This window comes from Asparagus officinalis, chromosome 9, assembly GCF_001876935.1.
Source record: "Asparagus officinalis chromosome 9, Aspof.V1, whole genome shotgun sequence".
Lineage (NCBI taxonomy): Eukaryota > Viridiplantae > Streptophyta > Magnoliopsida > Asparagales > Asparagaceae > Asparagus > Asparagus officinalis.
The window spans coordinates 50,728,416-50,742,941 of record NC_033802.1 but is presented as its reverse complement, the minus strand read 5'-3'; the positions used below and the strand labels follow the sequence as shown (position 1 = coordinate 50,742,941).

At 40.4% G+C, this 14,526-nt stretch overlaps 1 protein-coding gene across 1 annotated transcript in view; it reads right to left on the bottom strand.

The window, feature by feature from the left end:
* Window positions 1-3,850, bottom strand: part of LOC109824080 (eukaryotic translation initiation factor 4E-1-like) — a 5,716-nt gene extending 1,866 nt beyond the window's left edge. Inside the window, exons 1-3 of the mRNA XM_020390603.1 lie at window positions 3,460-3,850; window positions 2,031-2,196; window positions 1,812-1,937 (exon numbers count right to left, since the gene is read on the bottom strand). Of these exons, the coding sequence (XP_020246192.1) occupies window positions 1,812-1,937; window positions 2,031-2,196; window positions 3,460-3,752 (585 nt within the window). The 5' untranslated portion in view covers window positions 3,753-3,850. The remainder of the gene's footprint in view (window positions 1-1,811; window positions 1,938-2,030; window positions 2,197-3,459) is intronic.

Here is a 14,526-nt window from a genome sequence, read left to right as displayed (position 1 = left end):
CTTAAACTATAACTACGAAAAAATTTCTAATTTCAAAAAACTCCCTTCTGGCAATAACTAGAAGATTAAAATTAATAAGCGGTGCTTCTTTTTAATTTAATAGAGGATTACACCAATAAATCATTTGGCATACTAAGAACAAATCAAGGAACAATCCCATGCAACCCACATGATTGTTCACTAACAATGAGATAATGGAAGGTAATTTACTGAAAATTTCTGGAAATATTTACAGTACATTTCTACATTTTAGAAAGCTCGTGTAAATTAGTGGAAATGGGAAAATATTCAAGGCAGTTTTTTGATGTTAGCCTACTATAACAAAGTGTTTTATCCTTTCATAGTGAGAATGAAGAGAGATAAGATCTTCAATAACTGAACATCAGTTAAAACATTTCTAGTTATAAAGGTACGAAAATGGCAATTGATCAAATCAAAGTCATTTAACAATTAACAGAATGGTTATGCATGCTCTAACTAATGGTTTCGCAATGGCCTCACATTCCACTTCACAGCTCATCACATATATTAGGAACTTTTTTCTATACAACAATCTCACACATACGACATTGGAAGTCACAATATCATAAGGAGTAAGGCTTTCATCAGGCCATATGTTTTCAAGTCTGTAAGAAAGCATTAGATCTCATCAATTACTTGCAATTTAACACGATCTGATAAGTAATATGAGAATGGTAAATCAGAATATTTTTGTTGCACAACTATAGTTGAGTGTCTTCATCATGTGTGGATGTGAGTGCAAACCTGCATGCATATACTAGTTTGAGCATAAATTGTTGCACAAATGTCACCAAAAATCTGCTTTTCAAGTGTTTTACTGAAGTACCATCTCCTAGTTGTGTATCGTTCTGTGAAGCTTGAAAGGTGCATGATCAACTAGCTACTCGTCCTTCTTAGAGTAATGTGTTCACAACACATATGCACAAGAAATAACTGATTTCTAAGATGTGATTTTTCAAATTTGTATGTCCTTATCATGTACCACCTTGTTACTTTAAGGCAGCAACCGAAAGCTTAGTCTACAGAGAAAGCACATGCATCTAATTCAATATGAGAACATAACCACTTGAAATGAATCACTAACCAAATTATATACCAACTGTTGCATCAGATGAACTTTTCAGTTTACCATGGTTTCCTCCAAAAGATCCCCATGAGAGCAAATTAAGATCTTATCCAACATGATGGCAATCTGACATGAACTTCATTGAAGCAAATGAATCCAAATCCCAATTCCAATCATACTTCATGATGTCTTAAGTTTAACTGAATCTAAATACTGTAAATGGTGTTTATTCCTTGATGTATCTAGAAGATCAGTTTAACTAAAGATCACATTTCAAACCTGAGTAGCTCAAAATTCTTTTAGACATAAAAACTTCAGAGGCAAAGGAAAAAAATCTCCTTGATATAAGTAGAAACTGACATGCAATATATTACAGAGGTCAGGCTTAAAACTTTGAACAGTTGATTACTGAATGCAGGAGATTCCATCATGCAAGTTTTAAGCAGTCATAACATGTGACAACTAAAAGAGGAATAGTTTCTTCTAAGGAATCCATGATAAATCACACTTACACCTTCCATGATATATTCAACGTAAGGGAGTTGTTTCTTTACAAGGTAAATATGAAAGACGAAAAAAAAGGCTAATAACAAAACCTTTCTCCCTTTAATTTCTAGATAACTACCAGAACAGCGCACATCAAAGTCATTGAGATTGATAGAATAAACAAATACAGTTTATATATACATACAATTACACCAATATATTGCATTACACAGCATACCTGAGCTGCTTCATTAGCTGCATTTTTTGTCCATATGGCAATCCTTTCCTGCTTTCCACGTACATTAACAACTGCTCCACAAATCTCATCACCATAGTCAAACTGTTCACCAATCATTGCCAACAACTAGTATATAGAAAGATCACAAGCAGCGAAAAGAATACATCAGTAAATTGAAGTTAAAGAAAAACAATTCATTCTAGAGGTCAAAGAACAGACAGTGTATAACCACAATGTATCTGATTTTCCTCGCCCACAGTTGATGGTCCATTTTCCTCCATTTGCACAAACAGGGTCCTCCCACTTTGGCTCAATTTTATGTTTAAAACAGTAAAAGTCTGCTCCCACCACTAACTTGCTTGGATGATGAATATTATTGTAGAGGCTGGAGAACATTTAGAAGGTAAACCGTCATAAAGATAAGGATTACTAGATGGAACTGATTCACTAACTTAAGAGACAAACTAGACCTTATAGGTATCAAAAAAAAAACTTTTCTTCTTTGCACAAAAGTAAAGAACCTCCTGAAACAAAGATTATTCAAATTCAAAAGACATATTCCAAGATACACTAGGTTTCATGTCCACAGCACCAAGCACGATAATTAGAGGTTTGATATATCCAAAAGTTTGATGCATACCCAATGCCTTCATGATATTCAAGCGGTCAACAGGGTAAGCTTAAAATTAGTAGTAAGACTCATAATAAAAGTTTTTCCTATACAATCACATATATGAAGCATGAAATGCAGTGTGAAATATAAAAATGCACCATAGAGCTTTTTATCACAGAACAAATAAAAATAGATTCCTGGTTTAACTAACTGACCATAACCCTCAGTAATATGAAAAGAAAAAAGACAATAACTCTCAGTAATATGCAGGAGTGGAAATATAAGACTAACAAACATCCACATGTACCGGTATATTTTTAGAAATCTACAAGTTGGGAAAGGTCTAAGTGAGTAAAATGAGCTATTGTAAGAATATTTGAAAGATTTCAAACTATTTTAGTACTTGGAGGTTAGAAGATAGCAGCTTCAGCTTAGCACGTATTTCTCAATGGCAAAGGGCATTCACAATTATCATGCCAACTTTGAAAAACTAATTATCAGAAAACATCTAGGCCAAAAACTTAAATATAGGCGTTGTGATTGAGATAAAGTCACAAGTTCAAAGCTGTCGACATGTTGAGAGTCAGTTGCATGAGGTAAAGTCCAGCCCTTACCAAACAAAATTCTGGTAAAACAAGTCTCTAAACTCATTAATCCAAATAATGATTAAGGAATCAAATTAACAAATGAACTTCCTCATCTGATGTCAAAACTTTACAACTCAGTTCCAAGATTTTATTCAACTCAATCCCAATAATGACAATCCTCCTCACCTAATAAGAAATTTAGGGTAAAATAGAATAATCACTGGCTCATAATCTTAGAAGCCCAACAACATCAAAAACCGAATACTGCTATTAAATAAGAATGGTAACAACTTCAGATCCCAAACCCTAGACCTCTCACTGTAACAAATTATTGTTCAATAAAATTACCTAATATTGGAAATGATGCCAGACTCAAACCCTAACACAAAAAGATTTCCCTAATTAAAACAAATTATGGAAAAGTCGAAGAAGAAGATGGTGGTGATACCTCCAGAAGTCTTCGACGGTGTGGAAAGTGTAGACGGGGCGGATAGAGCTACCCCAAGCGGCCTGCTTCGACTTTGCCGACGGATTGTCGAACCAGAAGGTCCACGAGTTCTCCAATGGATGCGTCAGCAGTGACGGCGGTGGCTCCTCAGTATCTCCTTCTCCGTTGAATGATCGATTATTATCGTTGTCGTTCTCTTCATCGATCTCCCCTTCTTCTTTCTCTCTCATCTTCTTCTGTTCTTCTTGTTGCTCCGATGATCTAATGACTTCCACCGCCTCAGTCTCCGCCATTAGTTGATGTCCTTTTTTCTTTTCCAGAGTTTTTTTCGTCAGCGGAACGAAGAGAGAGGACACCAAGGGTTTGCTTCTGGGTCGGTTAATTATGCTCCTTTTTTTAGCCTGATTTGGTCTCATTTTTAATTCTTTTTTATTGCTTGCATATATACCCCTCAAATCTTTCATATTTGCAAATCCACTATCTTAATCTTTATATTTACAAAATTACCCCTCAATTCTCTGTGATTTTCTTTCCCCTCACTTAGTGCATTCCTCAATATTCTGTCAGTTTAATTAAATTTTACTAATCAAGACTAATTTACACTTATTAAATAGACCTAATAATTTTTCAAATTAAAAACGAGTCCTCAAAATCCGAGATAACATATACTTATTTCCCTCAGGTTTTGTTCTTCTTCGTGAAAATAATGGGCTTGTTTAATCAATCACCTTTCTCAAATCCTCCACCTCTTCTTTGTTCCCCTTCCATCTACATTCTGTTGGACCCTAGAGGGGGTGAAGAGGGTTATGAGGCAATAAATGTGCAATTAAAATTAAGACAATACAACACAACATAGAATAAAATACTAAAACAATATAAAGGAGATGAGTTAGGAGATAGTTAGCCAATTGTGACACGCAATATGTTCACGATGTTCGGTCCTCCGACCTACGTCCCTGCTCCCCACTCTTGAGGAGAATTTCATTATCATAACCCGGTTTGGAAGCCGGAACTTCTTCACAACGATCTCCTCTTGAGATCTCACAACCACACAGTAGATCACCACGAGATCAAGCTCTCCACAAGTTACAAAAGAAAAAAAGAAGCTCTCTTACAATAGCCCTATGGCAAGAAGAAGAGATTGCAATTGAATCTTGGGATGTGGGATTTGCAAGAGTGAAAACAATTGAAAATTGAAGCTCTTTTAAAACAATAAACATAAACTCAAGAGAAATTTAAATGCTTGCTTAGTTACTGAAGTGAATGGGGGTTGGTGTGTATTTATAAGCATTCAAGGGAACAGCCAAACCCTAAAGAAACAGACAAAAACGTTCAAAAACCGAGAAATCTAAAAACTGTATAAAACTAGTCGTTGGAAGCTTATCAGTCGACCGACGAGGTTCATCAGTCGACTGATGAGTTGATCGTCGTAAGCGATCTGCAGCACGTTGGTCGACTAGAGAGCTCATCAGTCAACTGAAGGGTCATCAGTCGACTGATAGAAAGTCAGTAGCAGAAACAGAAACTTTTGATGATTCTGGCTAGTTTCATCAGTCGACTGTAGACATTAAAAAATGCTAAAAATTTTGAAAGACGAAAAGAGTGGTCAAGGAAACGAACCCCTTTTCAATCAGAAACGAGGTTCGTTATTCAGAAAAGATCAACCTCAAGAATGAGGGTCACCAGGCAGTGGACCTCAACACTAAAAGGTAAGGTTTATTATTGAATGAAATGGATCTACGGAGGTCGGAACTCGTCATTGGATACGAGGTCCGAGATTCACTAGCGGATACAGGGTTCTAAGCTCGTCGTTGGACATGAGTTGAACCCTAGTTGTCAAAGATAAGCTCGTCATTGATACGAGGTTCGGAGTTCATCACAAGAGTTGAAGTTCGTCAAAGCTTGTCATCGGATTTAAAGCTCATTATTAAAGAAGTTCACGAGGCTTGCCACGCAGCGAGGCTCGACATCAAAGACGAGGTTCTCTACGCAGCGAGGCTCGACATCAAAGACGAGGCTCGCCACACAGCGAGGCTCAACATCAAGGACGAGGTTCGCTAACGCAGTGAAGTTCGTCACCCATATTAAATTAGGCTGTAACAGTCACGAAGACCTAGTCAGCCACATGGGCTAAATTCTAGGAGTCAGTTACGCCACGATTCCACAAGTTTAGCACATCAGTTACGCCCATGATCCATGATTCTAGCACGTCCGTTACGTGCTCAAACTCCTATAAATAGCTATCGAGGGCTACAGAGAAAGGGGTTGGCAAATTAAGACTTTTAATCATCAGAAATCAGAGCTTTTGTGTGTAAGTCCGAAGATCGAACCTCGATTCTAGCCGGTTAACAAAGGTTAGAAGCTCTTGTGATCTTGGTCTGATCGTCAACGGGAGGCAAGCTCGACTCAAGCATCGGGGGAAGCATCCTTTCTCCACCTAGAACCCACCTTAAACAAAAGAGAAGCTGAATTAATCTTCTCTTCCTCTGTAATCGAGAGAGAGTGTGAGTGATTGTTAGGATTTCGTACCAAGCGATTGAACCCATTTCTTAAAACAAGAATCAATCAATCCCAGATAACTTTTTCGACCCTACAGAAGATGGCGACCACAGTGGGAGCAGCTATTCTCTCCGACGAGATGGTGGTGGCGCAATCAGACAAGATTGCAGTGGGAACGGACGTCGAGACTCTGGTCATCGAATTTGACCAATCCAAATACGAGGAGTACCTCTCCTTTGGTAAGTCTAGTCCCACGAAGGCACGAAAGTATCGTCGAGTCTCGTATGAGACTTCAGCCCAAGTGGCTTCTGATGATACAACTCGAGTTAGTCTCGAGGAAAAGTCCAAGCACCTCAAGAAGGAGGCTCCAATAACTAGCCGTCAGGCTAAGAGATGGGTTGTTAAGCAACCTAACCGAACCTCGGCTTCTACTAGCTAGACTTTGGCTTTTGATAACGAACCTCGTCCAGCTTTGACTGAGGCAAAGGTTCTTACTGGTTCACTGTCGAGACACGCTCGACAACGTCAGCGTCAGAATCAAGCTCGTCGCAGGGCTCGAGCTTTGGTCTCGCTAGACGGTTTCCACTATCGACCAAAGGTTAATCAACCTAAGGTCAACACTTCTAATAAGGGGCAGGTGAATAAGGAACATCTGAAAGACGGACCTCATCCTTGTACCCAAGTAGACTCAGAACACGAACCTCATCCTCAAAAAGAGGTTCAACAAAATCAACAAGAGGTTCATACCGAGGTTCATCAAGAAAACGAACCTCAAGTTAAGAACCGACCGAGAAGACGAACTCACCAAACTCGTCCTATCAACGAACCTCTTCGTGCACATGACGGAGTTTGTCAACTTACCCAAGTTCGTCAACCTCTGTCATTTAGAGGGTCTCGCTCAGGTAAAGCTATGACAACAGAATTGACTGTGGGTTGTCCAGATGGTGACCTTCGGGATTATCTCATGCATAAACGAAGCGTGAATCAGATGCAATCACATTGTTGCTATGAGAAGCTCACATCAGCGGTACTTTCCCAGTGTCCATGTGGGGAGTCAACGCATAAATCTTCAGTCTTTGAGCGATTGACTGAATTTCCAACAGTCGCATCATCAAGGAGAAGACGCTTTCGTCCTAAAAGACAAGCGCCCAAGAATCGTCGAATTGAAGTGACGATCAACATGGCCTGCAAGGGTAAAAGCAAAATCTCAGCTGACGATTCGGAGTCTTTTGATTTTGAAAGATCTCCGGGATTACGAGAGGAACTTATTGAAGGCCATGGTGTTTATCAACATACCCGTTCTCGTACTGGAACGATAATCCCATTAGATTATCGCAAATTAGCGGGCTTATCCAGTGGTGCTGAACCTGAAAATTCAACCATCGCAACTTCTCAACTCTCCAATACCTACCAAAGTGAGCAAGCAAGTGCTCATATGACAGGAAGAGAGGAAGAACTCTCGCGGCAGATGGAAGAGCAACAATCTACCATTCTGAAGCAGCAAGAGTCCATCAGACGCTTGGAAACAATGGTGGAGAGACTCACTGAGGAAAAGAAGAAGAAAAAGAAGACTCATTCCCAAGCCTCAGGGTCTAGGCGTAGAAGACCTTCACCTGTTGATGAGGATCACTACGATGAAGACGATGAAGAAAAGGTCGTGAAAGTTCATTCTGAATCGTCTGAAGCTGAATCTAATCCTCGTACAAAAGAACGAGATCAGAAGTGGGAGGATTTTCAGAAGCAACTTGACGCACTGAAGCTTCAAGGGAATTTCAAAGAGTTGGGGGTGTCAAGACCCTATCTAAGTGAATGGGCTGTGATACCATATCCTCCGAAATTCAAGCCACTCAACTTGGTGCAATTTGATGGCAATGGTTCTCCAACCCAACATATCTATTATTTTCAGACACAGACTGGACACATAGTAGGGAATGATCCCATCATGACTCGATTATTCATTAGTACCCTTAAGGGGGTGGCTTTTGAATGGTTTCGTAGACTCAAACCTGAGTCAATCCAGAGTTGGAGAGATTTAGAGAGGCTTTTCTTAGCCTGATTCTTTAATGATGACACTGAAATGTCTATGGCAACATTACTGTCAGAGAAGCAGAAGAAAACGGAGTCGGTCAGTGACTTCGTCAAGAGGTTCAGGAATCGATCGTTGCATTCACGCGACCAAGTTTCGGAGGCTACTCTCGTGGAAATGTGTCGTAACAATCTTTCCATCAATATCTTATCTAGGATGGGCGCTGTTGAAGCCTGTTCATGGAAGGATTTGGTTTGGCAGGGAGAGCAAGTAGAAAACATGCTCAAGAGGATAAGTGCTGAAGAACCTCAAGAACCACAAACCAAAAAGGGAGGTCGTAAAGGCAACTATAATTCCCAGAAACAATCGAAAGGGAAAGACACCTTAGCTGTTGAGACAGCTCCATCCCAAAAATCCTCTACTAAACAAAAAGGGAATACATCTGACAATCGTTTTCAGAAGAAATATGATTTCAAGGATGAACATGTGGTTTCTATTCTCACATCTTTAATCAAGATGAATAAGATCAAACTGCCAGAAGTAAAGCAGAATGCAGAAGTATCAAGGACTGACGATCCTAACTTTTGCATGTACCACAGGATGGTGCATCATCCGACTAAAGCTTGTTATATCTTGAAGGACAAGATTCAAGCTTTATTAGATGCAGGAGTGATGACCCTTCAAGCTAAGCAAAAAAAGGTGTCTGCAAATATGGTGTCACTTCAATTTAGGGATTTCGTGGAAATACAAATACAAGATAGCATACAACCAATTCCTCAACCGGAGGCGAAGGTGGTGAACTTCGACCTGCATCAGAAGAAAGAAAAGGGGATGGTCCCTTACACTACTTCTAAAGGTGAAGTGATGTGGGTTCATCCTGACTTGTTAATAGACGAGCAGTGGACATCAGCAAATTCGAAGAAACCTAGAGCCATGCGAAGATCTTGCAACGCCGTTTCAGCTTTTTCAGATGAGGGGGTTGAAACTACGTCACTTAGCAGTTCTAAGAATGAACAACTAGCTTTCACTGTACAGCCTGCACAGGTATCAGGGACCCGTGGAGGAAAGGAGTATTTGAAGAAATATTCTGAAACAGCAGCTGCACCACCCAGACTGGGGAAAGAAGTAGCGGAGCAACCTCAATCTAAGGAACTTCGTTACAACAAAGCACTCAGAAAAGATGCACCGGAGAGTTCGAAAGAGCCTTTTCGGTTTGATGTGCTGGCTCAGTTAGGTCTAGGAACTAATTTCCAAACATTATTTCTTCGAAAATTATTTAGTTCATCATGCATAGCTAAAACCCAAAATTCATTATTTAAAGCATCATTAACTTTCTTAGGTTCTAATTGAGATAGAAATGCAACATTACCATACTCACTCAAAGCCTTTGAGCGAGTAACAACCCCTTGTGAAGGACTCCCAATAATTTGCTCCTTTGAATGATTTGATGCGAATTTCCATGCTTTGGGGAGTTCTTCTTAAATATGAGTGTTGGTGCTTTCCACATCTTTTTGTGCTTCTATTGAGGGTGTATTTATAGGTTGCATAAGTTCTAATCCTTCCTCAATATCATCATCATCTTTCCTAGGCAAAATAACTTGTGAACCAATATTAGTCTCATCAAAAGTAACGTTTATAGATTCTTCAACAACAAGAATTCGTTTGTTGAAGACCCTATAAGCCTTACTTCGAGGTGCATACCCTAAGAAAATACCAACATTAATTTTTGAATCAAATTTATCATGGTGATCTTTTGTATTTAAAATAAAACATTTACAACCAAAGATACGAAAATAACCAATAAAAGGAGTTTTACCATAAATAGTTCATAAGGAGTTTTCTTAAACTTTGGTCTAATCAAAACACGATTTAAAACATGACAAGCCGTATTGACGGCTTCCGCCCAAAAATATTTAGGCAAATCAAAAGAGTTCAACATAGTTCGTGTCATCTCTTATATGGTTTGATTTTTCCGTTCAACAACACCATTTTGTTGTGGTGTTCTAGGAGCAAAAAATTCATGAGTTATACCACGATGAGCACAAAAATCATAAAAAGAAATATTTTGAAACTCACCACCATGATCACTTATAATTTAACAACTTTCAAATCTTTTTCATTTTCAATTCTTTTAACATGATTTGAGAATTCATCAAAACATTCATCTTTGCTTGTAAGAAAAATTGTCCATGTAAAACGAGAGAAATCATCAATGATAACAAAAACATAGTGTTTGCCTCCAAGAGAGGTAACACGCATAGGACCAAACAAATCTAGATGAAGTAATTACAAGGGTTTAGAAGTTGATACCTCATTGATAGGTTTGAAGGTAGACTTAGTTTGTTTACCTTTAGCACAATCTTCGCATATGGTCTCTTTGATGAAATACAAATTTGGTAACCCTTTAACAAGATTCCTCTTGGACAATTTAGATATCAATTCCATGTTTACATATCCAAGCCTCTTATGCCAAATCCAGGGGTTTTCATCAATTACCGTAAGGCACTTCACATCTTGATTCACTAATTCATTCATCTCAAAAATGTACACATTAGATTTTCGATTAGCAACAAAAATAATTTTTCCATTCATACTAATAATGCATTTGTCCGGTTTAAAGAAAATATCAAAACCTTTATCACTCAATTGGCTAATGCTAAGAAGATTATGATTCAAGCCATTAACCAAATAAACATCTTCTATAACGGGAGAGAGTGTCTTATCAATATACCCAATACCAATGATTTTACCTTTCTTACCACCACCAAAGGAGACGCTACCTCCTTCAATCCTTGATAGGGTTACAAATAGCTCTTTGTTGCCCGTCATATGATGTGAGCAACCACTATCAATGTACCACATCTCTCTACGTCGTTGCCGTGATGTTCCCTACAAGAGATGAAGGTGTAGTAACTTTAGGTACCCAGATCTTGGGTCCTTGGTGGTTAGTATGCCATAAAATTCATGATTATCCTTGATCCTACAATGAGTAGAAATGTGTCCATGTTTCATACAATATGTGCACACAAAATTTCTCTTGTGTGTATGAGCATGAGATCTATGAAATCTATTTCTACCATGGTGATGATGATTAACATAAGCATGAGTGGGTCTAATCCTACCACTCTCAATTTTTAGTCTTTCAATTTTGGATCTTAATTGATTATTCTCAAAATTGAGATCTCCTAGCAATTCATCTTTTAGTGCAAGAAAGGTTTGTAGTTGTTCTACTTTGACATCACAAGAAGCATGCAACTTTTTAAAAGAAGAAAATTCTTTTGACATTCTTTTGAATTCAATGTTCAATTCTTCTAAAGCCGTAGCTAGATCACATTGCATGTAAAAGGATTCACTCTCGATGTCGGATATTACCTCCTGTTCATAGGCCATGAAGCAAATGTTGGGATCATGAAGAGCAAGTTTAGCTCCTTCTTCATTACTATCCGAATCACTTGGTTCGGATTCCTCCCATACGGCATACATAGCCTTCTTCTTCTTGTACTTCATATATTTCTCCTTGAGCTTGGGGCAATCCTTGGCGATATGGCCCAGTTCATTGCATTCAAAACATTTTCCTACACGTGAAGAAAATTTATTGTTAGATCGGGGGTTAAACTTCTTGTTTATTTTTATGAGTCTAGAAATTCTTCTAGAGAGGTGAGCCACTTCTCTAGAAAAATTAACTTCACTCTCCGACGACGATGATGAGGAGTGGTCACTAGCTCCTTTGAGAGCAATGGTCTTCATCTTTGGTGATGGCTCCTCAACTTCCCGTGGGGGCACTTCCTCCTTCTCCTTTCCTTTGAGCTTTTTCTCATGAACCTTAAGCTTGCCGATGAGGCCATCGAGAGCTAGAGTGGTGAGATCATGAGCTTCCTCTATGGCCGTAGCTTTGGGTTCCCATATTAGAGTTAATGAACGGAGGATATTGTAGTTCGTCTCTTGGATAGTTAATTTCTTGTCAAGACCATGCAATTCATTGATTATGTTAGTAAAGCGAGAGAACATAGCATCAATGGATTCATTTGGAAGCATCTTAAATAACTCATATTCATGCATAAGCCCACTAATCTTGGATTCCTTCACTTGTGGGGTTCCTTCATGTGTAATACACAATTTCACCCATATTTCGTATGCGGTTGCACACGTGGAAACCCTATTATACTCGTTGGGGGAAAGATCGCAAATTAAGGCATTCATAGCCTTTGCATTGAGATTGGCTTGGTGCCTTTCTCCGTCGGTCATAGTCCCGACTTTGGGCTTTTCTACATATTTCTTCTCTATGAGTTCTAGGATATCAAGATCAATGCAACGAAGGTAAATCCTCATCCTAGCCTTCCAATAAGAAAAATTACTACCAGTGAAAAGTGATGGTCTAGTGGTGGATTGTCCCTCTAACATATGTACATTCATTGAAGCCTCCATAAGATCTTTTCTCTGTAGGCATCAAAAATTGCCTATAGTTCTCCACAACCGGTTCAGTGTTAACGAGCGACGATGAACGTCACCATCCAATCCACATGAGCCTAATCGACGTCGACGAACGACTGAAGTGAATCGACGAGTTACATGAGCGGATAGGACTTCGGAATCACGAAGACCCGGACCAATCGGGAAGCCCGGCACTGTTCACAAAAAGGACAACGCCCTTCATGCCTCGACCACTCTACAGATAATCCAATCACCAGAGCGGGTCAAACTCTTCGTCGCGCATCCAACGCACCCGGAATCACTCAAATTCGAATCCGGACGAAGAATATACAGGGGAACCAACAAAACACCTCAAATGGAGTCTCGGCAAGCTCGAAACACCCGAGGGGTGTCTTGGCAAAACCAAGACACCCCAGGGGTGTCTCGGCCAAGCCGAGACACCCTAGGGTGTCTCGGCCTGGCCGAGACACCCAAGGGGGTGTCCTCAGCCCCTACACACCTTTTACCACCCCAAGGGGGTGTCCTCAGCCCCTACACACCTTTTACCACCCCAAGGGGGTGTCCTCAGCCCCTACACACCTTTTACCACCCCAAGGGGACCCCCTAGGGTGTCTCGGCATGGCCGAGACACCAGGGGTGTCTCGGCCTGGCCGAGACACCCCAAGGGGTGTCTTGGCCGCCAAGACACCCCAAGGGGGTGTCCTCACCTTTTACCACCCCCCCCCCTCTTGGTTTCCTATAAATAGGCCCCTTAGGCCTTCATTTCAGGGGGCTCCTGATTTTAGCTCTTGATTTCTTTGGTGGCCTTGGAGGATTTCTTGGAGAGAGCCTAGGCGAAGCCCTGCCGGAGCGAGGAGTGAGCGAGCCTTCTGCAGCAAAGGAGCCTCCTTCTTCATTCCCCTTTTTCTTTTCCTTAGTTCGAGGAGTGAGCGAGCCTTCTGCAGCAAAGGAGCCTCCTTCTTCATTCCCCTTTCTATTTTCCTTAGTGTTGCCCCTTAGCGGTGATACTAAGTAGAGCGAATATCTCGATTATCCGAGATAGGAGCTGTAAACTTCTAGATCTCACGCAGATCGACGAAGTTCAGAGTTTCTAAATCCCCTCGTGGATAGACGAAGCTCTGCCCGATTTTCTCGGACCAGATCTGAGTGCCCCGGTGGTCCACGGATATCAACATCCCCGTCACAGGCAAAAGACCCACGCAAGCAAGAGATGACAAACAGATCTTGCGTTTGTTTGAAAAGAGTTGTATTTCTTTTGTTTTCATTGTGTACCAGTCTTATAAAAAGGCTATCTTTTTATTTCATTGTAACGATTGAAGTTGTAATGAATGCAGCAATGAATACAGCAACTTTTTCCGCAAACAGACTGGCGACCACAGTGGGAGCCAACGGCATCGCAACCGACGCCGTCGTGACGCAACCAGCACTCAAGATCGGGGTGAATGAAGAACACGAGCTCGATCAACAACGGTTCAAAGAAGGCCTCTCTTCCTCCTCCTCCAGATCCGCCTCTCCAAACGGGTACAGAAAGGTAACCTCTTTCATAAATGTTTGCAGGTCCTTCGGTTCAAAAATCCAAGACCCCGTTGCCGCCTCTGCACTTGCACCACGTGACGTCCCCGTGTCGTCCAACGTGGTCGAGATCGCAGATCCGGATTCCTCTTCCGCCGAGGAGATGACTTCTGAAGACGCTCCGGCATTATCAAAGAGAGCACGACAAAGACAGCGTCAACGTCTTGCTCGACAGCTGGCCGAGGCTTTGGAGCCCTTTGGAGTATTGAGGAACAGTTTATACTCTTGTACTCTTTGGAGTATTGAGGAACAGTTTATACTCTTGTACTCTTTGGAGTATTGAGGAACAGTTTATACTCTTGTACTCTTTGGAGTATTGAGGAACAGTTTATACTCTTGTACTCTTTGGAGTATTGAGGAACAGTTTATACTCTTGTACTCTTTGGAGTATTGAGGAACAGTTTATACTCTTGTACTCTTTGGAGTATTGAGGAACAGTTTATACTCTTGTACTCTTTGGAGTATTGAGGAACAGTTTATACTCTTGTACTCTTTGGAGTATTGAGGAACAGTTTATACTCTTGTACTCTTTGGAGTAT